Source organism: Patagioenas fasciata, chromosome 1 (assembly GCF_037038585.1).
Source record: "Patagioenas fasciata isolate bPatFas1 chromosome 1, bPatFas1.hap1, whole genome shotgun sequence".
Classification (NCBI taxonomy): Eukaryota; Metazoa; Chordata; class Aves; order Columbiformes; family Columbidae; genus Patagioenas; species Patagioenas fasciata.
In genome coordinates this window covers 47,169,922-47,194,859 of record NC_092520.1, presented here as the reverse complement: position 1 = coordinate 47,194,859, position 24,938 = coordinate 47,169,922, and the positions used below count along the sequence as shown (strand labels likewise).

The 24,938-nt window shown below is 44.7% G+C and overlaps 1 protein-coding gene and 1 long non-coding RNA gene across 7 annotated transcripts in view; one reads left to right on the top strand and one right to left on the bottom strand.

The window, feature by feature from the left end:
- Positions 1 to 8,836: 8,836 nt before the first annotated feature.
- On the bottom strand, positions 8,837 to 17,344 carry LOC139827578 (uncharacterized). The gene is made up of 3 exons (XR_011738372.1): positions 17,259 to 17,344; positions 13,919 to 14,008; positions 8,837 to 10,452 (listed from the first exon to the last, which is right to left on the bottom strand). It is a non-coding gene; the product is annotated as an uncharacterized lncRNA (long non-coding RNA).
- RBM26 (RNA binding motif protein 26) overlaps positions 17,271 to 24,938 on the top strand; it is a 65,067-nt gene continuing 57,399 nt past the window's right edge. For 3 of the 6 annotated variants that reach the window (XM_071806521.1, XM_071806510.1, XM_071806512.1), the window contains exon 1: positions 17,271 to 17,734. In XM_071806521.1, coding sequence (XP_071662622.1) covers positions 17,664 to 17,734 — 71 coding nt within the window. In that variant the 5' untranslated portion in view covers positions 17,271 to 17,663. The remainder of the gene's footprint in view (positions 17,735 to 24,938) is intronic. The other 3 variants (XM_065858382.2, XM_065857616.2, XM_071806527.1) reach the window with 1 other exon arrangement.

Below are 24,938 nucleotides of genomic sequence, written 5' to 3'. Positions count from 1 at the left end.
AGGACATTTAAGAAATAGATACATATGAAGAAATGCTAAGAACTGCATCCAGTGCATACAATGTATTCCAACAAAGGCAAGGGGAATAGGCACGTATCGGTGATTCAGTCCAATTACAAATAAATCACTCTGTTAGCACTCAGAACTGAGATGGCTTTGTTTGCAGATGGCTGAGATGCCTAATGGAATTTAAATAATATTCTATTTATAAAGTGTCCCAATATACATTGGGACATCCATGGTATTGAAAAGAGAAAGGGGGACCACTATGTATTCCAACATTTTAGCAGAGACTCTAAATCTGTATAAAGCACTAGCAAATAAGACAGCTGAGTGTAAAATCACACCATCAGCTCTGATGACTAACTGAAGACCAAATGCTGATCTGCAGTTCTCAGCTAACCACAGAGGCAGGTAAATGAATGGCAGGGATGTTTCTCCCTTTTGAGTGCATAGGGATATTTTTGTTTGTTTTCAAAAATGATTTGAGGATTATTTTTCTTTTTCTGAAACCCCTTTGTTTTGCCACAGTGCAGAGCTCATAGCAGTCAGGAGTGTAATTACTTAGTGATTGCTGAGGGTATCGAGTGAGGCTTTGCCCATGAAGAAAAGATGGCATTGCCTCTGAAACACCAGACACCAGCTAGGAGGGCTGCACCCGAATTTTCATGCTCTTCTGACTCCTGCACAGTCACTGTGAGACCTGCAGATCAGCCACGCAATTCCTTTTCCCTTTTGTGGCTGGCACTGGTATTTTCCCTTCTGAAAGGAAGTCGACACCATTAGACATCATGCAGCGCTCAAGTATCAATACAACAGAGCATTTGGAGCTTTTGGAGAAGCTGCTTTCAAAACTCCAGAAATGGAATGGAATGGAACACGCCGTCCAGCATGTCCCTTCCAGATGATACACACCACCATGTGCAACATGCTCCACCTTACCTGAAGATCCCATGCCAGCTCCCACCCAGGGAGATGTTCCATCTGGTGGGCATTTGCTGATGGAGCTGATGGGTGAGGCAGCAAGGCCTCCTGTGAGGGGTGGGATGGGTTTAAGGGTGATGCAGGGCTGCTCTGGCCAAGTGGTGTTGAGTGGAATCTGCCAGCCAGAGCAGGAGGGCTCGGTGCCTCTGTCCTTGCCTCCGCCCAGGTGGTGCTGGCCAGGTGTCAGAGCTCATCCAGGGAATCCAAGCAGCAAAAATACATCAGCATCTACAAGGACAGAGTCAGAAAGTGCTGATGAAACCAAGAAGCCAGGAAGAGTCATGACTTTATCCCCCATTCTTTGGGAAGTCCCAGCAAAAAGAGGTCAGTGACTACGGTTTTGCTTTGGCCCCTTCTCAACAGATGTGATACCCTCAGGGCACAGCAAGTTGACAGAGATGTGCAGTGTCCCTTTGCCAGGCAGTGGGGCTCAGCAGGGAGCTCCTAGGGAGCTCAGACGTCCCTTCCAAAACCCAAGCAGCAGACACGTTGTCCTAAGGACAGGAGTGTGCTTCCTGTCTGGGGCCATCTCTGGGAAATGTTTCCCATACTCAGAGCAGTGTTCAGAGCTTTGAAAGGTGGTCAGCAGAGTCTGCCACACACCTGGACTCCTTGTTCTTCTTGCCTGCTTGGATTTCCCCAGTTCCTCAGATCCCTCAGAGCTCTCTCTCCAGCTTTCTCCTCTTCCTCTGGGGTTGCCCATCACACTCCTCTTCGCAGGGTGATTTCTGCTTTTGGTTTTCTTGTGAAGAGTCCGGCAACCTTCCCATTCAATAGTATTGTTAGACAAGTAAAGCTATTAGAAACAAGAATCAATTCTGAATCAAATTTGCTCATGCTACCTTCTGTCCCCAGAGGAGCTCTTCAGGTGTTCACTTTCTGGAGCGACTGGAGGCACCTGCAATGGAAATGTGGAATTGAACAGCTGGCAGGGACCTTCCTGCCCAACTGCTACCTCAGCTCTGAAAGGCAGATCCCTTGGATGGGTTTGCTCAGCCCAGCTGTGCCAGAGCTGATGGGATCACTGCACAAAGTACAATGGCCAACCTGTATCAGCCTTACTCTGCACTTTTGCAGAGCTGCAGGCTGGTAGATGATCTTGCTTGTCCCTGTGGTAGCAGTCCTGCCTTCTGCAGGGGGAGCCGATTTGTCATGCTGTATGTGGCCCTGACCTACCTCTGAGGCTTCTGTTTGTTCCTGTGGTGCTGGCGACTCCTCAGCTGCTGCACCTGCAAGCCCAGCCTCCTCCTCCTCAAAGAGTTCCTCATGGTGTTCTATGAGGAACTGCACCAGCAGTGTCACCTGCACAGGGCAAACCATTAGGTCACACCCCATTGGCTGAAATGGGCTCAAGCAGCTTTTCCCACTCCTGACCCTCCTTTCACTGCAGAAAGCTGCAGCCATGGGTCTGCTCTTGCCAACAGCTCCCCCACCAGCATTTGCTGGAGGAGGCAGCCAGGAACCTCTGAACGGGAAAAATCAGGTGGGCTTGGGAGGCTGTAGCCAGCAGGTAAACACAGCATACCTTCCCTGTCACCTGCACCAGGACATCCAGGGGAAGGGTGTCCCCCTCGGGTGGGCTGAGGAGATGGCCGGGTTGGCAGCCGTCATCCTGCTGGCGTCTGCGTTCCCGTTGATATTATGCAGCAGAGTGAGCAGGTGTGTGAGGAGGAGGAGATTGGGCTTGGGCAACTTGCTGGCCACCCTGAGGGAAAAGGAACACAAAGTTAATAAAGTAGCTGTCTGGCCAAAAAGACGGCTTTTTCAGGCAGACTGTGGCTTTGCAGGCAAGTCCCTGTCTCTGGCAATGCCTGCAGAGCAGACGGGCTGCTGGGCACACTTACTCTTTCAGCCCTGCCAGCCTCTCCTGCCTGCTGATCTTTTGCAGGGCGTCCATCCACTGCTGGTAGAGCTGCGTCTGGAGGAGCTGGGAGGGGATCTTGCGCAGGAGGTCCTGCAGTGCCAAGGGCTGCAGGTGAGGCTGTGACCACTGCCCTGGGAGCACAGGCAGCATCCCCAGCACTCTGGCTGAGCAGCAGCTCCTGGCTTTGGGCTCCTGCTCTGGCAATCGTCCCTCAGCAGCGACAGAGCCGGGAGCTGCCGGGCTGCATGTCAGCAGGGTTCACCTTCAGGATGATGGCCAGGAGATGCACGGGCTGGCTTTGGAGCTGGACCTCCACTCCTCTGTCGAGGGCCTCCCTGATCTCCCGGGAGGCATGCTCGCTGGCTGCCAGCCGGAAGACCCTCTCTGTGGATGGGCCGTGCTCCTGCAGGAGAGCCAACAGGTCCTGGAGGGGACAGAAGAGGACATTGCTGAGCTGGAGGCAGGCCCTGGGACAGGTGAACCATTTTCAGGGGCAGGATCAAGGGTTGATGAGTCTCCAGCTCCTACTGGAACAGGACAGAACGGGTGGCTGGTGGTAGCTGATGTGGGGAGGAGCTGGCTTTTTCTGCAAGACCTATCTGGGGTCTCTGTGATGGAAACAACAATTGTCCAGAGGAGGCTACAGGATGGCGACCCCCTGGCCAGACATGCTTACCTGGATGGGCTGAAGCAGCTTGTTGTCCTGGCTGCAGAGCTCTGACAGGGGCCAGCCAAAGAGAAGTCCCCGGTCAGCTGACCCTGATGGCCCAGGCACCTCTGCAGCAGCCGAGGTCCCTCATTGTGCAAAGGGCCAGGGCAGCCTCCTCCACCTCCCGTGGGTTCCCCCTGCTGCCAAGGAGAACAGAGCAAAGAGCCGTGGAGCAGAAGCACCAGGCAAGCGCTCCTGGACTCGCTCAACACTGTCCCCCCACCCTCGAGCACATGGGAGAAATGTCATTTGGGACTGAGGGACCCCAGGGGCTCAGCTCTCTCCTCTGCAGAGCAATGGGGACAGATGAGCCCAGTGGAAAGGGCAGCAGCTGCCCCAGTGCAGCACAAGTGCCCGTCTGTGAGAGGAGAGAAGGGCCATCCTGTCCCCATCTTTCCCAAACTCACTAGCTGAGTGGCCAACTTCACTGCTGGAGGGGACAATGGGTGGTGGCTGCTGCTGTGCCTCAGCCTGCAAGAAATGCACTATGCTCACCCAACAGCCTTGCAGCAGAAGGGGTCCCAGTGAGCTGCATCAGTCCCTGGCCACATGTGAGAGGTGGGGACGGCCGAGATTGTACCCTGGGTGATCCTGACCCTTGCCTGGCTCTTGACCAGCCTCTCCAGGCTGCTGGTGTGCAGAGTCATGGCCTGGGCAAGGGCAAAAGAGCAGAAGGTGAGAAGTGATGTACCTCATGCTGGGCTGGAGCAGCCTCTGGGGACAGAGGCAGGAGGGACACTCACAGCATTGTGGGCCCTCAGTTCCTTCAGCAGGTGCTTGAGGAGGGCAGCTGCGTGATCCGGGCTCCCTCCTCTCCTTCTGGTGGTCTGTGCATGGGGAAGGGACAAAGAAAGAGCTGCATGAGACCTAAGCCACCTTTTCTCTCTCCTGGAAGCTGGGGAGCACTGTCAAGCTGCCCCAAAGCAGCCAGGTGCCACTTGGCAGTGAAGCGGAGAGCAGTGGCAGACGTGAGGATGGGGCTGGGCTGGTGTTGCCTGGACACAGCTGGGTGAAGCCGCTCCACCAACTCTGCCCGCTGAGGAGCTGCCCAAAGCCAGGGGGGAAGCTCTCAGCAGCCGGGTAGAGGCGTTTCTGTATCGTACAACTCTGCCTGGAGCATCCCCCATGAGGTGTGCATGGGCTCCCCAGGCTGCGCTGCCAGGCAGGGCTTACCCAAGGAGAGCGCTGACCCAGAGCTCTTTCACTGCCCGGCAGCTGCAGAAAGAGGAGAAACAGCCTCAGTGCCGCAGCTCCCCAGTCTGCGGGCAGAGGCAGGCGCTGGCACAGCCCTGCCCCATGGGGATGGCCACAGAGGCAGGATGAAGCCCCGTGGGGCAGGACTCATCCCTGCTGTGGGACATAGCACCGAGTCTCACCAGAAAGTGATGACCCAGGAGCCACAGGGCCAGATGAGGACGAGCGAGTCGGTGTGCCTGCCTTCCTCTTCCTCAGCAGCATTGCTGGCTGCCCCCTTCCCACTGCTGAGCACCTGCAGCTGTCCCAGGGCCAGGCAGAGCTGCGGGCACAGGGCACTGCCACGTCTGCAGAGAGGAGCGGCACCTGGAGGTGGCCAAGCCCGGTGGCTCCCCTCTAGCATCCCCCTGCCACGGGCACGGCCATAGGTGCATCCAGCACCAGGGTGCCAGGGGCTGCTCCTTGGGTGTCCCTGCCCTGGTGCCAGGGCTTGGGAGGAAAGGCAGCTGGGCTCTGTGAGTCTTACTGGGGCTTGCTGATGACCAAGGTGTTGCTGAAGAGGAGGAGGTCCCTCTTCCTCATAACACGGCCCTGGGTCACCCGCACATGCTGCTGGAGCAGTGGCTTGGGTAATTCCAGGACGGGCATGCGCTGCTGCATGAGCTCAGGGTCATCCCTGCAGAGTAGATGGCGTCGGGAATGAGAAAAGCAGCTGCTGTGGGACCCAGTTTTGCTGGGGTGTCCCTGAGCCATGGGGGGAGCCTACCTGGAGCCGCAGCAGCAGTTCACCTGCCCCATCCTGGCGAGACCAGAAGAAGGTCTATGTGGGACATGCTGGTAGATCCCAAAATACTGCCCAAATGGCAGGAGAAGGGCGGACCAAAGGCCTCCTAGTGCCAAGTACTGCTGTAGGGTGACAGCCTGCCTCTCACCCGTGCAGCTCCGTGTTGACACAGAACCATTGCTGGGCCAGCGCTGGGTCAACAGAACATCCCATTCTAACCAGGCCAGGGGGGCACTGGGGTCTCTCCCCAGTATGTCCCTGTCTCTTTTGTAGTGGGAGCCCAGCCCTGGGCACAGCACTGCAGGCCTGGCCTCAGCAGCACAGAGCAGAGGGGAAGGGTCACCTCCCTCCAGCTGCTGCCAACGCTTTGCCCTGTGCAGCCTGGGACAGCACTCGCTGCTGCCTTGCTGGCTCTTGGTCACTTGGTGTCCATCAGGACTTCAGGACCTTTTGTGCCACGCTGGTTTCCAGCAGCTTTGTCAAGCTGCTTTGGCTCACAAATCTGTGTGCATGTGTCCTGGGATGCTTCATGCCCATACTGGTGCCACCCGCAGTCAGTCCCACGTTCTTTCTGCAGGTGTTCCCGTGCCACTGTTGTGAGGATGAGGGCATGTTTCCTCCAGCCAAAGCTGTGGTCCAGGTGTAAAGTCTCTCTTTTTTTGTGGGACAGAGAGATAGGGGATGCAGCCTGGTGACAGGGTCCAAAGATGGAGTTTCCAGATAACCTCTTTTTTCCATATCTCCAGCTCTTTTGTGGCAACTCTGTTCTTCACATAACAGCTGGGTAAAAGGTGGTGGTGGGTACTCTCTATTAGACCCCAGCATCTAAATCACTGTGGGGAAACTCCAAGAAGCACAGCAGACCAGAATAATGAAGCCCAGGGGGTTGCAGACACGTTCTGCTCACTTCCCACTCTTCCTGGGATGCTTTAGGCATTTTTTAGAGAGAAGAAATCCATCCTTCTGCCTGCCCAAGCCAGTCCTGTTGTCTCTTTGGCTCCAAATGTATACAGCTAACTGAGGAGAAGCTAAAAGCCAAAACCCAAGCTCTCGTGACATTTTGTGGAAGGGAAGGAAGGGACGGGGGGACAAAAGGAAGGAAGAAAGGAAAGAAAGAAGGGGAGGGGGGGGAAACAGAGTGAGTAGGACACTAAGTGAGCACTCTAAGATTAGTGGTAGGAAAGTGTTTCCAGGACTGTAAGACCTCCTGCTCATGTAATGTGTATTTGCAGAGATACGTGTCTGAAGAAGAACATACTGAATGGCTGAAAAATGAGACAGGGGAGCACACACAGATTTTATCTTAGCACCTGCCACTGGCATTTGACAAGGGCTTCTGGACACCATTTTTAGCTCCATCAGTCCCTTGGCATGTTTTGTGCTTCAAAACAAAGCCTCACAACTTCCTGCTGCAAGACAAAGGTAACATCACAATGACATCCCAGGCACAAGTCTGGACCTTCTTGTCACTCAACAGCTGAGCAGAGGATTAATGGGAAGGTAGAGGAGATCAAAGGATGACCGGGTCCTGTCTCTATCCAGGGTACCTGTTCCATAGCAGCTTGTGTGTTCTGTAATTGACAGCTGCCCCTTGAGCAAGGCAAGACCTTGAAAGGACTTGAAATGAATAAGTTCCCAGGTACTGTTTAAGAAGGGAAATATATTTTTGGTAACTTCTGGAATAATCTGACAAAGGAGAATGCATTATTTATGTACGACCACAGCTTTTGCAAATGATCAAAGGTTGTTCTTCACAGTGAAAAAGCAGCTTAACCCTCTTGTATATGACACCAGTGAGAGTCAAGCTCTGTTCTTTGCACACAAGGTACTTTATGGGGTGGTGGCCGACTCTCTGAGTGACTTTGGACTTTTGGAAGTTCTGTTGCTCTCTTGACACTGCAGACAAACCGTAGCGCCTGCTGAAAAGCAGTCACAGGTATTTCTAGCTTCTCAGGAGACCTTCCAGCTGAGCTTCACAAACCAAAAGACATACTGACATTTGTCCCGATTCCAGCTACAGTAGCAACCAATGGGTCCTGCAGCTTGAGGGGCTCCCTGTGACATTACTGGTTATGGTGGCCTGACAAAGAGAATTGTTATTTAGCAACAATTAAAGCTACCTTGTAAAAACTGTTTTTCATGCTGTCTGGCAGTTTATTTTGAAGCCTTTCCAAAGGACAGCTAGAATGTGTCCATCACAAATTGTTGCTGTAGTAGAAGGGGATAGCTTTGGATCCTGTCAGTGCTGTGCTTCCTGCTGCCACAAGTGCAGTGGCTGAGCTGGCTGCAGCTGGTGGGATCGTCTCCTTTTCAGAAGGAACAAACCACGAAACAGAAAATGGAAAAAGCAAAGTAAATGGCTGAGCAATTTGTTGTACCAGAAGAACCTAGAGCTGAGCTCCATCCCCATGAATGCCTTAGCTAAGTACCCTTGAAACCTCTAACTGAAAATATGTAAACATAGAGCTGGTGAAATGTTGCTTTTATGATATGTCAGGAAGAGATGGTATGGAAATTAACAAGTAGAAATTTATGAAGGAAGGATAATTTAGTCTGCCCATCACCTAAAAATGTAGCATTGGTGCTATGTTACTAATATTTTATATTGTTTTCTGGGGTGAAAGACTGTAATTCCTAGGTTAGAGTAGAATAGAATATTTCAGCTGGAAGGGACCTACAGCGACCACCTAGTCCAACTGCCTGACCACTTTGGGGATGACCAAAAGCTAAAGCATGTTATTAAGGGCACTGTCCTAATGCCTCTTAAACACTGACAGGCTCAGGGCATCAACCACCTCTCTAGGAAGACTGCTCCAGTGTTCAACTACCCTCTTGTTGAAGAAATATTTCCTAGTGTCAAGTCTGAACCTCCCCAGACACAGTTTTGAACCATGTCTACGTGTCCTGGTACTGGGAACCAGGAAGAAGAGATCAGAACCTCCCTCTCCACATCCCCTCCTCAAGAGGCTGGAGAGAGCAATGAGGTCATTCCTCAGCCTTTTCTCCAAACTAGAAAATCACAGAGTCCTCAGCCACTCCTCATGGGGTATTTCCTTCCCGCCCCTTCACCAGCTTTGTTGCCCTCCTCTGGAAACCTTCAAGTATCTCAACATCCTTTTTAAATTCTGAGGCCCAAAACTGCACACAGTACTCAAAGTCTTTTTTGGTAATTGTTTAATTGTAAAATTTGTGCATTTTCAATCAAATTCAATCACTATGGCAGTAGGGCTATTCTAGGGATGAATATGCCAAATTAAAAGACGCCCGTAGGCTTCCGCTGGCTTCAACAGAACTATGCTAGGGTATAATATAGACATAAGTTATACTATATATCTGTGTTTTGCATTTCTGAACATGACCGTCCTGCAGTGTCAGCACAGGAATACGTGTTCAAAATATAATAAATTCAGGAGCATATCCAGAATACAGTATAAGTCATATTCTCCATATCTTATCTTGATGCCAACCAAAATAATTCTATTTGTGGAGTTTTCCTGAGTTAATGCCTTTGGGACATGAAATTCAAACCTAGCCAATAGGTTCTATGAGATTAATTTCAAATACAAATAAACATTATTAATAATCTGACCACTCACAATCAGTTCTGCAAAGAACACTGACTTTAGGAAAATATTTGAAGGAACACGTATGGCACAATTGAAAAAAGGCATTGGCATGACAGAAAAGAAAAAAAAAAAAAGCTGGTTTCATTTACTTCTGTCATAAAATCTATTTACACTTCTGTGAGGCCAAAACTTGCTGGTTAATTTTCCATTCATTTCTTGGGGCTGTAATTTATCTCACAGGGAGTAGCAAAAGGACCAAACTTTGAAGAGCAAGTGCAGTATTTAATTGTGCTTATCCAAGATGCCAAGACCAAGACCATAATGCCACACATCCCTTGCAAATGTCCACTTTTGGAAAGAGTGACCCATAGATGACGTTGGCTCCTGCTCTCACAAATCCCACACAGAAGCCAGTTTAGGCAAAACCAAAGGCATAGGAGTGAGTCTTTCAGTATCACAAAGCTGTCACACAGATTATCCATTTCAATTTTATTCCGGGAATTCTTAGAAAACCTTCACACAAATCCTGCTACAGGAAAGCCGTGTGACTCTCTTGTATCAACGGGATAAGTAATATAAATTATTATCAGGGGACAACAAGGCACTTTTTGATTACTTTCTCTACAAAGTCAGGAACATCTAAATGGTATGAGAAATTATAACAACTGAGAAAAATAAGAAATTATGACAGAGGCGAGATTTGAGAAGTTCTAAGTTTCTAAAAACTTGGAGAGCATATATTTACATACTTTGTGTCTTTAAAAAACGTTTTTAATACAAATATATCTGAAAATTACTGAGAAAATATATGATCTGAAGTTAGAATATGAATGTAGTAACATGCTTAAAGACACTTTCTAGTACTATACAAAAGTGAATCAAACTTTTTCACTATATTTGAATTCTGATAAGCTTCACTTTCCTCAGTGGCTGCAGAAGAAAATGCAAAAATACTCTCTAAAAGGTGTTAAAAGTGCTAAAATACTATACCAGCCATTCACAAAATTATGAACAGATCTTTTTTCTTTATAAGAATTGATGAAAACATCCAGTTCTTAAATTTCCCTTAATTAAATCTTATTTTAAAGTTTTTTTTTTTTAAAGAGGAGGAAAAAAGTATTCTGTAATACGTCTTCTAAAATAGCTGTAAGGGTTTTTCTTCTGTGAAATAATCCAAGTCGCCTCTCCAGCGTGACCAAGGAGCAGCGATGTCCGTGCTCCCTCTTCTGGCTCCGCAGCAGTATTGACCTCACAGCACATCCTGGCCATGTGACGTCACAGCTGTGACGTCACGGCCAAGGCGTTTGCACAACAGGGAGAGCAACAATGTCATCGTCCTGTTCTAGCTTCTCTGAAGAGAAAAAATAAAAGTTGTTTCAAATGGAAATGAAAATGGTAGGAAAAAAAAAAATGTTTCCAAACATCCTGAAAGGTTTTTTTCCAAGATCTGGCAGTTGAAAAATATAAAAATGCCCTGCGCAATGAGCAACAGCACTTTTTCAAGATTTTTAATACTGCAGTAATGTTTAATAATCAAATCCTCTTATAGAAATCCCTTTTTCTGTGGTGGACAATCTGTAAACTTTTAAATATAAGTTTATCTAATAAATTGTTCACAAAGAAGATTTAAATAATCTTTTTAATGTTCAAATTAGAGACTTTTAAATTGTCTAATTGTAAACCAAAAAACTTCCCCTAAAAAAACAGTAACAGAAATACAAAATAGATAGCCTCATCATCTCAGGATGCACATATTTGTATGTTTCTGTAGGAAGAACTCATACAACCAAGATTTTGCAGCTTCCCCATATGTGATACTGTATACAGCAGCCTGCTGTGAAGAATAGCATAAACAATGCAACTTTCAAAGTGACAGAAGGCATCTTTTAAAATTCTTTGGCAGTGTTTCTCATACGTTGAACACAGAGCTCTTACATCTGCAGTACGAAGCCACATTGCTGAGTTAGCCATGTGGCTTGTCAGAGTAGTCTTAACAATGGCTGGCATTCAGTTTCAACTGAAGAGACTATTTATTTATTTACTATTAAAACTAAATTAGTGGTTTCAAGATAAATGGATAAAGCACATTCTGCCACTTGTGATTATTGTTTTCATTTGCTGCAAGTTTGATTATGACCTTAGATAGCGGAGCCATCTCAGAGGCAAAGGAGGTTCATACTAGACATGAGGAAGATATTTTTTGCAGTGAGGGTGGTAAAACAGTGGCCCAGGTTGCCCAGAGAGGTGGTAGATGCCCCATCCCTGGAGACATTCAAGGTCAGGCTGGACAGGGCTCTGAGCAACCTGATCTAGTTGCAGTTGCCCCTGCTCATTGCAGGGGGCATGGACTAGATGGCCTTTAAAGTTCCCTTCCAACCCAAACTCTTCGAGTCTATGATTCTACACCGTGGCTCAGGAACGCATCACGTCCAGTGTGGTGCATCTGCACAAATACTGGCATGAAAAAATATTTTTTCTCTACACTTGTTCAATTTAACAAGAAGGTGGGCTGGTTATAAGGGGTAGCATGAAGGGCAAAATCCCACTCGCTTCTTCCTATGGTTTGTGTATGACTAACATCTGAAATGGAAAGGATACTGTGTCTCCTATTTCTGCACAGGGTTTGCATAGCAAAATACACGAAACAGGGCCAACTCAAAATCTGCCACTCCAGAAGTCAACAGTCCACATGCTGTGCAATGTGGCCCAAAATCACAGGCTTATAGTCCAAAATGGGTCAGAGCATTAGCTGGTGTCTAAGACGCACAGCAGACGGGAGTTTGGAAATAACATTTGGGGTGGACCTACTTAATTACTAGGAAGCCGGTGTTTCTTCCCTAGCAGTAAATCCCCCACACAAACCACATGCTTCATGACACAGAAGCTGAGACTGCAGTGCCATCAGTGTCTCAGCTGCCTCCAGTTTTGGCCAGGCTCATGAAGCCCCTGTGTTCCTTCAAGGCACAGGGGCCTCACAGCTGCCACCATCACAGCGGGTTGCCCAAGGGAATTAGGTAATGTGGGCAGCTGCTTACCCCAGCGCAAGCACAAATCCAGGTGTGGCTCTGCCCCGTAATCACTTGTTCACACAGACCAGAATGACACAGTTAGTACGTGCTGACCGCACTAAGATTTCTGGAAGATGAAGCTCTGCTGGTTGGTTTCATAGGGGCAGAGTTATGAGCTATGTCTTTCCTTTCCTGCTTCACTGCATTTTGGGAAGGAGGTATTAATTACACCCTGGGCCCTTTCCCAGTCATCCTTCCCACAGGCACAAGCAGGGGTTAAGCTTCAGTTTGCTGCCATTGGCAAAGTGGGGCAATCCTGTCCCTGCACTAGTATAAGCTAATGAGCAAGTACACAACAAGCTGTCCCCACATCAGTACAAGCTAATGAAGCTCCACAACATGAGCACCTTGTATTACAAAACTGACCCACTTTATTTTTTAAAACACAAGGCCATTCAGAGATAAAAAATATCGGCTTAGCATACTGTGACTTCAGAAATGTCGTGTTGTTCAATATCCACTACTGGTAATGTCTCTATATTTAAACACTAATAAAAACCACAGAGTTTGTGGATTTGGCTTTTGACTATAATAACTTGTTCTGACCTTAGCTTTCAAGAAAACCTGTTAAACAACTGTTATGTCAGTTCAAAACAGCAATGCTCAATTCTGTGACTCGCAATCTCAGACTAAATGCTACAGGCACTAGCTACAAATACTTAAAACACCTGTGGCTTTGGGATGCTTTGCCAAAAGACCTTCACAGAATTGTGGGATGGTTGAGGTTGGAAGGGACTTCTGGAGGTCATCTGGTCCAAACCCCCTCCTCAAGTAGAGCCACTGAGAGCCCTTTTCTCCAGCTGTATCACCTGTCTTCTTGCAAAAACAGAAAGCAGGAGTGACACACAATCCCATACCTTAGACCTGTTTTATAGAAAGACCATGGTCACAGAAGTAATGTAATGTCCACAGCATATTCCGTGATTAAATTTTTGTGGTTTTTAAGACCTGAATCTGCGCTGAGAGCTTTTACAGGCCCCATTTTTTAAGTGGCCATGGCTCAGTTTGATTGAGTTCACTATGCAGGAGTCAACACTAGAAAAACAAAGACTAAATATTCATATAAACATTTATCTTTGTGAGACACAGTCAAGTCAATGGATATCCAAGAAAATGTAAGCTTTCAAGCAAAAATCTTCAACACTTAAAACCTGCAGCTTTACACATTGACAGAGATTGTTTGTGAGCAGAAGTCCAAGGGCTTTAGAGAGGAGTCAGTGGAAATAAAATCTCAGAAATGTCAGGAAGGATTGATATCTCTGTCTTGGCTGGTAACACGCAGCTCTCACATGAATAGGTGAAACAATAAAAACGTGAATAAACACAAACCATTATTTTTAGACACCAAAGGTCACTAAATTGAATTAGATAAGACTAATGCAAAGTAAGCACACACCAAACCTATGAACTTTGGAAGATCTTATATATGAAATCATCTATACCACTCTGAAGAAGTTAACTGTGTTTTTAGAAGCCAAAAGGCTGTTATGGATTAGTAATTCTGATGCATGAATAAATAAGGGAATTAGATATGTGTTACTTTATTATCTTAACACTTTGTTTGTATTTAAAGACTATTGATGTTAAAATGCAGTTTTTGTATTAACCCAAAGAATATGTATGTCTGGTTTTGTATTTTTGAGGTTCCTATCAAGTGTTTAGTAACCATAGATCATATACATGATACAGAATATCACTGTTATTTTGCATCAGGAACTAATTTTTTAAATTAAGGTGTTAAATAGAAACCTGAGGAGAGAATGTTCAGTTCTTCTTTTGCTGCTTTCCAGTCTTTTCAAAGCTTCATACTTTTCCTTGGTATCTTCTTCAGGGCTTTACCTGTACAGGTAGAGGTTAAATTTAGGGTATATTTTATTTTCCCTTGGACAGTTTATGAATTTTTCATCAAATAGCTACTGGAGAAATAGAAATATATTTGTCTCACGGAAATATGACACTGTAGAAGTTAATAATTACTTTGATCCTTTGCACAGATTATCTATTATGTAGCATTAAATGAAACATGATCTTCAGAATTTTTGTCAGTTAAAGTACTCATTTCAGGTGTGGCTAAAGTTTGTCTTAAGTAAAGATGATTCCTTATTTTGTGGTTTTAGAATTGTTATTAAGAACCTAAATATGTTGTGTCTTAAATAGAAACTACGTTATGTATAGAAGCCACTTTGTATTTTAGAAGAAATTGCTTCCTCAGATCCAATGAATAGTTTTACTTTGTACCCCTCTAATCCCTGCTGTGAAATTAAATGAAAATTGTTTCAAAGATGCTACAGAACATTGCAGTCACATTTGAAGATACAGGATCAAAATCTTTACAAGGCCTTAAGATTTCAAGCCTGCAAACTCTAGAACGGGGAATGTCAGCAGCTTTTATTTATTTATTTTATTTATTTACTCTGAATATCGCCACAGAAGGGTGATAATAGCATACTTCTATCAACACAGTAATGTTCAAAAGCTACCACATGCAGACAAGTCTTATCCAGTGCATGAAATGTTTTTGTGAAATCCTTTTGCTGATCACAAATTTAATCTACTTACAACACTGTGCTTCTGAATGGCTGGAAAACAGTTTAGAAAATGAAATGTCAAACACGGAGAAGTTGGTACCATGATTATATCCAGACATTTTATGCAGGGAAGACTTAGAGGCTGTGTTTTCTTGTATATTCAAGGATCAAAGGTAATTACAAAGATAAGAATGAAGTGGACTGACACAGTGCTTGCCTGAATTACTTCCTCTAGACAATAGCTTTTGCAAAGGATTAAGTGCCAGATCCAAAACCAAATTTAGGTTCTTATCACAATTCCTATGTGCCTGTCCCTTTAAAGACCCATCAGAATCCCAAGCTTAGTGACCCTTTTTACTTGTTCAGGGGGAGTTAAGTTACAAGTTGGTGATTGTGAGCCAAGGACTTTTTAGATGGCTACACAACAGTCTCCAGACAATTTCAGGCTCTGGTGTTTTTCTGTCTACTGACTGGACATGTTCTTCACTCTTGACCACGCAAGGAAACCAAAGTATATCTTGTAATTGGTAAGTTCTCACTGAAGTACCTATTAAGCTGGCAGCTTATTTGGTTGGCTTGCTAGACTCCAGGTTTCAACCAGCTTTCAAGGATGATAATCGAGCCATAGATGATCATGTGCAGGCAGCCATAGCCTCCTACAGCTCTTGTTTAGCTGTCTCAGATACTGGATATCTTGGCAGTCTCTCTACTTAGGTCAGGTGCTTCTCAGTGGCATGAAAAATTGTAAATAAGGGTCATAATTGTCCATGACCCTTGCTCTGTTACAGATGCAGCCAAGTAAAGTTGAGTTTTTCACACCAAAGTATGAGCAGTTCATGGTGGTTTCCCATAGAATTACAGAATGTCCTGAGTTGGAAGGGACCCACGAGGATCATCAAGTCCTGCCCCTGCATGTGACAACCCCACAGTTCACACCATGTCTGAGGGCGTTGTTCAGTCTCTTCTTGAACACTGTCAGGGTTGGGGCCGTGACGCCTCCCTGGGGAGCCTGTCCCAGTGCACTGGGCAGGATGAAAGTGGCATGGATCTTGAAGGAGTTTCCATGCCATGACAACAGGCAGGCATTCCCCTTATAGCCAAACATGCCTTCTTGCCTTCACCCCTGCTCTCCAGGGGTCCTTCTGCTGTTATCTTGACTCCATATTGACAGGTCGGCCAAGACCACAGTTGCCATTTAATCTAAGCTGACTACCTGAAGTCCCTCTTTACCTGAGAAAAAGTAGCAGGCATCCTGAGTGTCGTCCACTCTGTCCTAAGAAACACGGCAGGAATTATTTCCTTGAAATACCCGCCTTTGTTCATCGGCTGTGCAAAATGCCTCACTTGGGAGTTCAGGTGAGACACTGGTCTTTTGGAAGCCCACCAACCTGACTGACTTAGATGTACTGCTTACATTTTCTGTTAGCACTCGGTTATTCCACTGTCCCAGCAAAAGCAGCAGCATACACTACACCACCACTGCCTCTGGGGGTGACTGAGTAGCTGTGTGACCTCGGCTCCTCCACCAGATCCACCTTGCAGGACCTGAACCGGGGAACCACCACGTAACCATCACAGGCAGGTTGGTGTCGGCACCTGCAGTCCTATCATGGTACCTTATCCCGCCCCGCAGGATCCATGTAGGGAAGATGCATGGCTCTGTTTTCAACTCCCATGTTTTCAGAGAAATTTTTTACTCTCACCTTTAAAAAAAAAAATTTAAAAAATCTGTCAGCTGCAATAATTTAGGAGCGTTTGCGTCACCAGGCAGGCAGCCCTCACTGCACCTCCCCTTTCTGTGGCCAGGAACGCCAATGGCATCCTGGGGTGTATTAGGTTGAGAGAGGTTCTCCTTCCCCTCTACTCTGCCCTGGTGAGACCACATCTGGAATATTGTGTCCAGTTCTGGGCCCCTCAGTTCAAGAAGGACAGGGAACTGCTGGAGAGAGTCCAGCGTAGGGCAACAAAGATGATTAAGGGAGCGGAGCATCTCCCTTGTGAGGAAAGGCTGAGGGAGCTGGGTCTCTTTAGCTTGGAGGAGACTGAGGGGTGATCTCATTGATGTTTATAAATATGTAAAAGCGTCACGAGGATGGAGCCAGGCTCTTCTCGGAGACAACCAATGGTAGGACAAGGGGTAATGGGTACAAACTGGGACACAGGAGGTTCCGTTTAAATTTGAAAAGTAACTTCTTCACGGTAAGGGTGCCAGAGCACTGGAACAGGCTGCACAGGGAGGTTGTGGAGTCTCCTACTCTGGAGACATTCAAAACCCGCCTGGACGCCTTCCTGTGTAACCTCATCTAGGTGTTCCTGCTCTGGCAGGGGGATTGGACTGGATGATCTTTGGAGGTCCCTTCCAATCCCTGACATTCTGTGATTCTGCTTCCCCAAGGGCGCGTTTCTCTCCCTTACGGCACTCTCCCACCCACCCAGCAGACCGGGCAGCTGCTCTCCCGCACCGCTCTGCTCTGCTCGGCCCCGCCTCCCGGCAGCCCCCGCGCGCCGCTCGCTCTCGCGAGACTCCTTATTCTCGCGGCAGCGGGGCGCCGCCATCTTACCTGCTCGCCCGCTCGCTCTGTCTGGCTCTGCGGCTGAGGAGAGAAGCGGGTCGGGCGGCGCGTTTGGGAGCTGCGCTCTCGGCCCGCTGGCCGCGCTGCTCTCCGCCTGAGGCGGGGGGGAAGAAGGGAGAACTGCGGAGTAGCTGGACCGCGCTCCACCGGGCAAGGAGCGGCGAGAGCGGGGCCCGCAGGGAGCAGCCGCCGCTCGGCTGGGTCCGCCCCCTTCGTGGCGCTTGGGCCTCCGGCCCCTGCCAGGCGGCTTCTGCCGAACCGGGAGGCGGCCTCGGCGCGTGAGGGGAGGCGCGCCGGGAGCGGGGGTCCCGGCCGGCGGGGCGCTGCGAACCCCGCCGGCGCTGTTGGTGCGGCTGCTGCTGCCGGGGAGGCGGGGGGCCCGGGCCGCTCTGGATGGTGGTTAAAATGATCATAGAAAACTTCGAGGCGCTGAAATCCTGGCTCAGCAAAACCTTGGAGCCCATGTGAGTAGCTGCGACCCTTCCTCTCTCTCTTTCTCCCCCCCGCCCCCCCAAATAAACCTTCACTTGGAAAAGACGGGGGTGCTGAGGGGCGGGGAACGCCGTGCCGGAGAGGTCCGGGGACAGCCCGGGAGTTACCCCCCCCAGCGCCCTTCTCCCCCGGTTCTCTCTCGTGGGTTGTGTCGTTCCCCCGCTCTCTGGGGCCGTTCGCGACGGGGAGGTAGGACCGTCTTTCTCCGGAGGATGCAGCTTCCCCCCCCCTAGCGACTGCATTCGTCTTTCCTTTTGTAGCCCAGGGTGAGCGGGAGATGGTGTGTCTGCGTGTGCAGCTCGCTGTTGCCTGCTCTCAGCCCTAGTCAGGGCCAGGTTAATAACCACAGCCTGCCGCCCTGTTTGATAACCTTCTCTGAGAGAGCTCGGGTGCCACTGGGACGTTTTCCAGGATCCTGGGATCTTCCCAGTATCATTTTCCATAGACTCGTCGCATGTCGTTCTTGGTTGTTTTCGATATTTGTTTCTCTCTTGTTTTCCTCCACCCGAACAAAAATTGCATCAGTAGAACACTTGGGAGTAAGAACCCCAGTGAATAATTTGCCTCTTTGTGAATACCTGCTTGGCTTCTAAGCATAACATTCATGTGAGTAATTGGGGCTCTTCTGCAAATAGTCCATGTTTTCCTCCTCTGAATTACATTTCAGTGGAACTGAGATATGAACTTGGTTTTAAAGGTTTCATCTTCTGGAGGTATGGTGTCTGTAGACATTTTAGATCAAAACATGCACTTCATTTGTCATTCTGAAACACCATTATAACATGTCTGAATTAAATTGCTGGAGCTTGATCTGAGTCAGTAGAACTAACAAATTTATTTTGGTATTAACTTTTCCTCTGAGATGTTTGGCCACTGTTGGTTTTACTCTGATGCTATCTAATAGGGAAAAAAAGAAGTCTGCTTTATGTCTTCCATGGCCATTAGTGAAGTATATGTACGTAGATGTATAGTTTTTATGACTTACACTAGAATGAATAAGTTATAAAATGTTGGGACATTTCTAGGAGAGCTTCACTGGTGTTTTGGCAGGGGGTCTGCTGTTCTGTTTTTCCATAGGGCCTAATCCAAACCACAGGGAAATAGATGAGTATTGAACTTAATTTCAATGGACTTAGAATTAGACCTGCGCAAATTACACTAAGTGTCTTTGTACAAAAGGTTTGACCCTTAAGACTATGGTAAGAATTCTTTTTTATTTGAAAAAAATATGTATCTTGTAAAGGTGTGGTTTTGGGAAGGTGGATTAATCTTCCTCTTCGGTCAGTGTAAGATGATATTAAAATAACAAAGGACATTGGTAAGGTAATATTAGAATAACAGAGTGCATTGTTTTCTGTGGTAATAGATCCAGCTAGTTCTCAGGTACAGAATGCTCCCTATTATTCTCTGGATACATTCTTGCATTAATATTCTGCTAATGGCAATCAGCAGTTTGATGTCACTGTTGGAAAATCTTGTGATTTCCAAAATACATGTTGGTATTTTTAAATGATAAATCGTACACCCTTATCTCTTAGGTGCTCAAGAGCTGGAGATGGATATGTTAGCTTCAGAGAGTTTACAAGCAACATTTTAAAATTCTGTGAGATCTGGAAGTCGGCTAGTGGCATTTTCAGGAGGGCTTTAGTTGACTTAAAAATCTCTATGCTGAGTAGATACATTAGGTTCTTTGAATTTTGCAGATCTTATCCAAAATTGATTTATATGTTTTTTTTTTTTTTTTCTACTCATTCTTGAATATTATGCATTGGGAGCTGAAGTTTGACTTTGCCAGTACATGATAGAAGTTTCCTATTCACAATACAAGAATAATAGAAAATTTGCCAGATATTATTTAGCTGGAGGTCAGTATGGTTCTTCAGTCTTTCTCCTCAAGCTCATTAGTGATGTGTTGTAGTAAGTTGTTTTTCTAGTAACAAATTAGAGTTATTCAGTGTTTCTGTTTTAATATTACACCGTGATATCTGCTAGTGATTATCAGCAGTTAAAGGGTGAAATTGTGATTTTCAGCTTTTGTGGTCAGCACAATTTTCTGCCTGTTAGTACTGAAAGGACCAACATATTTCTGTTAAGTTAAATATAGTGTGTGAGCAGTTTAAATGTATTTCTCATGCTGTAAAACGGTGTTGTGGGGAAGGGAATTGCTGTCCTGGAGGATGTTGAGTTCACTGAACCTTTTACTTTGGGAGGAAACAAGCCAACAGGGGCTGTTAAATTCAGCTGTCATTCAGTTTTGTGCAGGCTCCTATGTAACTGCATTATTCCAATAAATGTTGGAATTAGTGGAGAAGTATTATCACTTCCTAGCAGTCAAATACTTTTGGAGCCGCTTCTGATCTCAGCTATTTGAAATTTGTGCCTACAGCCATAGATTCTGGCTGTATGAAAATTTTAGTGTGCATTTACTTCTAAAGAAGTAAGTGTTTTTAGTGAGATATTAGCACAGTGAGGCCCTAGGTGCTGTTTATCTGAAGGTGGTACCATAACTTGAAAATATTTTTTTGCTCATCTTTTCCTTTTAATGAAACAAAAAAATGTGCCAATATTTCTTTCAGAAACCTTTAGTTACAAGATAGGCATTTGAATTTCCTAACTAGAACAAAGAAAACACTACTGCATTAAACCATTACAGAGGTGTTGTCTCAGTAGTTTTAAGGTGAGAAGTGTATTGAAGAAGATACATAAATAAATTTTATACACCTGTCTTTAAGTCTGTACTTATGTGCTGGATACCCAGACCTGAATAGTTAGAACATGCTTCATTTTCAAAGTTTCCTGTTTCCAAGTAGCTAGCAGTCTTTAATCAGGATGTATAGCTTGTTCCAAAGGCCATAACACATGTGTTTCTGAAACATAATGTTTCAGAACTAGAAGATAGCAATATCCATAAAGCTTGTTTCATTTTATCATTAAGTTTCATCTTATAAAGCATTAGCAAAAATGCTAACTTTTTAGTGTAATGAGACAAGTGTGTTATGTAATTGTATGGACTGGGCATAATTTGATTGTTGGATTGCTTTCACATGGTGCCTTGGGGAAACACTGTTCGTAATAGACAAGAAGGGGATGATGGAGAATTTAAGTTTTGGAATTCTTTGTTTGTGGTAGATTGTTGGGGTTTTGTTTGGTTTTGACTGCTCTAACGCCTTTGCCAAAGCCGTGGTGATTCTCTGCACAAACACTCCTTATCTGAGTTTACTCCTGTTGCAGTGAGGCGGGAACTGCAAATGCTGCCACGCTGGAGCACATCCATGGTCCAGCTCTGCTCAGGGCTTTTAATCCTCTTAGTAACTTCATACAGTTCTCAAAAGACAGGCTGCTTTTGTGGTTTTAGAACTAAGTCTTGGGCAGCTCAGTAAATAATTCATAGGGAACCATTACAGATACATCTATGTGAATGTAGTAGTAGTGTAAACGAAGTGGCAAGAGTACTTTTTGTGCTGCAGCTGCTCAGTGCTTGACTAGAACTGTCTTGTATGTTCAATTCCAGTCAGCTCTGTAAAGAAGGCATTTGTCAACAGTCTTCTTACTTCTTGCAGACAGCATTATGCTTATTATATTCTTTTTCTTGGCCATGGCATGGATCCTGTAGAGTGTTTGAATATAATGTTAAACTTGGAATATAATGTTATGTCTGTCACTTCTAATTTCCGTACTAACAAAGTCTTCACTGAGCCATATCTCTTGTGATGAATTTCTTTTCTGTGAATCTGTTCCAGATCCTGTATAAACTGTGCAGATAATTCCTGCTGGAATAGCAGGATCTGGCTTGGCTAAGTTCCACACAGGGATGTCTTTTTCATTTTTTTCTTGAATTTCTTTTAATCTCTACCTGTGCAAAAATTAGCTCTTTTGTATCCATGCTGCACTCACCATTATGCCTTGTAAGACATTGCGATGTTCTCCCCCTTGCCCTATTTCTTTACAGTGGGAAATTTTTCTTGTTTTTAATTACTTTGTGTAAAACAAATTTAATTAAAATCTTCTGCTGGCTCACTGAATTTTACTTAAAACTTGATTAAGACTCCCATTTTTTTTTTTTTTCCACTTTGCTGCATTTAAATTTTTGTGAGGGTTTGTTTAGGTATGGAATCAGACTTCCAAAGAAGATTTAAAAATATCTGAAACAATGTTTATGCAGTATTTAGATATACCTCATTAAAATTGAAAGGTTTTCTGCATTGGTTAATTCTGTACATGATCATGGTATTGTAACTGCTCATGTCAGAAGGAATAAAATACAAATTGTTTAAAGAATATGTTGAATATATTTGTCATTGGAATATTGTATGGCAAACAGTCAGTATGCTCTGGCATTCAGTTATGCTGTCACTGTTCTATTTTTTGTTTGTCATGCCTTTTTTTTTTTGTTAAATTCATCAAGCTAATCTTCTGTGTAAAAATTACTATTATAGAATCAAAATATTGATAGTATGAAGTGTATTTGAAAGAAGAAAATAAAGATGAGAAAATTATTTCTGTTAAGGGAAACCTTTCTTGTTCTTACACTGAACAACAGTGAAATGGAACCCCTTGGCTGCATCACAAGTCACAGAGACAGGGTTTTTGCTTTCTGCATTAACAGTATGTTGGACAACCAGCAAGCTGTCAGCTATTCTCCCTCAGGAAAGTTCTCTTGAGTGGAGATGGGACATTCTAAGTTCTTGGTTACCTGTTGCAGCTGTATGGACACGTCAGGTCTGAGTATCACAGTAACGATTGTAATGGCATCAGTAACTTATGTAACAGCATTGGAGACTGTTGCATTCCTCAGTGTGTTTCTGTTAATTTTAGTACTGTTAAAAAGTTAATGGAAGTGAGCATTACAGGAGTCATCCTTCTCATCTACAGTAGTGTCTCAAGGTGAAAATCAGATCTTTCTGAATGAGTCTAACGTTCATTTTACTTATCAAACACTGTTGCGTTGCTACTAAAAAAGATCTATAAAAAGCAACAGAATGGTACAACTGCCTAAATTAGACTAGCTACTCTGCCCAATATGCAGTATACGTTTTTCTGAACCCGCTCAGCCTTGCAAATACAAAGTATGTCTCAACCTTCAAACATAACCATGTCCACCTTGGTTAATGTCAATAACTAAGTAGTATTATAGAGAAGTTTATGTATATATTAATCTTCAGGCAACAAAACTAAACTCTGAAATTAGCTTGTAAGTTCTCAGGATCAGAATATGACAACTGACATGCACCTATGTGTTATTTCCTTTACAGAAAGACCATTCACTGCCTGGAGGACTTTAGACATGCTTTTGTGGTTTCAGTATATTGTGGTAGTTTACATTTGTCAAGGAACTGGTTTTAGAACTTGCAGCACCTTTTTGTCTGTACATTCATTTAAAAAAAAAAGAAAAAAAACCCCATGCCTTATGTAGTTTCTTTTATGATTTAAGAAAGTAGTGTGTGCACACTAGCTTTGCCTAAAATGAACTCAAGATTTGAGGGTCTTGGCATTAGTTTGAAATAAAGGCAATGAAAGATATCTGAAATGAACGAGCAGTGTCATTACAAGAAAACTTTATGGTAGCTTTTTTTTTTTCCTTCTGTCCTCACTCCTCTCCCTCCCCCAAGGAGAGTTTTTCCCCTAAGTGAGTAGCCATGTTCATTTTGTGTAAACTGTCAGGTTACAGTTTGACAGCTTCATCATGGGATTTTTTATTTTTTTATTTTTTTTTATTTTTTTTTTTTTTGTCTTGTCAGATGGTGGAAAGGTTACATACCCTATAGTTAAACACTACTTACGTGTGTCTCCCTTTGGGAATTTGCCTATGTTAGCCAAACATTTTCACCAGAGGGTAGACTTGGAATACTAGATTTTTTTTTTTTTTAATAGAAAAGTTTAAATCAAATGTATTTTCTGTGTAATAGTTGAGTTGTTGTCTAATAACTGTAAAATTTAAACAGCAATTTGTTTTGCCATGCCAAGGAGATTTTTAGCAAAATTAAAGATTATCCTCTTGTTACACTGATTTCTGTAGTGTTTACTACAACACTGTAGTACCACATCTGCACCAAATACTGTAGATGCTACTACTAAAAAAATGACCAGAAATAATTACTTTTTAAAGGCTGTAGTTCTACTTATTAAGTGGCTACTTATTAAGAACTGACTTAAACGATAAATTGCAGCATGAGAAATTCCATACCACTGGAGATATGGGGTTTCCTGAGAGGAAACCACCTGGATTTAGATATTTCAGACCTTTCCTCAATCTAATTAGTTAATACTTTAAAAGACTTCAGTTTGGTATATATGCAGTATACCTTAAATACATATCTTTATTCGCACTGTGCTCTGTCATGTTGGCAAAACGTTATTTGAGGAAATCAGATCGGAGTAGAATAGGCAGCATTAATAAGCTATTTAAATATGTGAGTTTTTCAGGTGTATTCTCATCAACTTCACAACTATCATTCTCGAGTCTGTGTGCCATTTTTTAATTCCTTGCTTGTCTTTCTCCTTGGTTTAAGAATTCACCAGGAGTTTGTTCAGGAGTTTTTTTGCTGACAGTGTGAGTATTGTAACAAGAGTTCTAGTGGCCTTATATTCAGTATTTACTTGGTGGGGTGTTTAGGGCCCTGTTGGGGAGATAGGCCCAAAGTTCTCAGTTGGTTGCGTAATATTTAGTCCAGCAGAGGCTTTTAGATCTGCCTTCCCTTTTGATACCTTTTACCTTAAAAGCACTCAAATAACAGCATGCTTTGTCTTTCATTTTAGTATGTGGTGTTGTACTGATGCTCAAACACACTCATAGGCACTAACCTGGCAAAATGTCCTCAGTACACTGTATTCAAAGTTTGTGTTTATTTTTTCTCAAGGCATGAGAGATATTTATTGCATGCTTCTATTCAGTGTCTTTTAAAATGGTTCTTATGCAGTATTTATGTACAAAGGTATGTTGCTGGTTTAGCTTATCTGCCTTGTTGAATTACTTTTAGCTGCTCTGGCGAGGTCTTTCTAAGTCAGTATAAGCTCTGTTGTTAACAAGGGGTTTTGTATGTACAACTATGCCAGTAACATTTTTTTTTTTTTTGCAAGCAACTTTAACATGTATTCCACATCCACTGAATTTTTAAGCTAAGGCTGATGCCTGTAATTGCCTGGTAATCATAAAAATCAAAATGTGAGTCTTGGAAA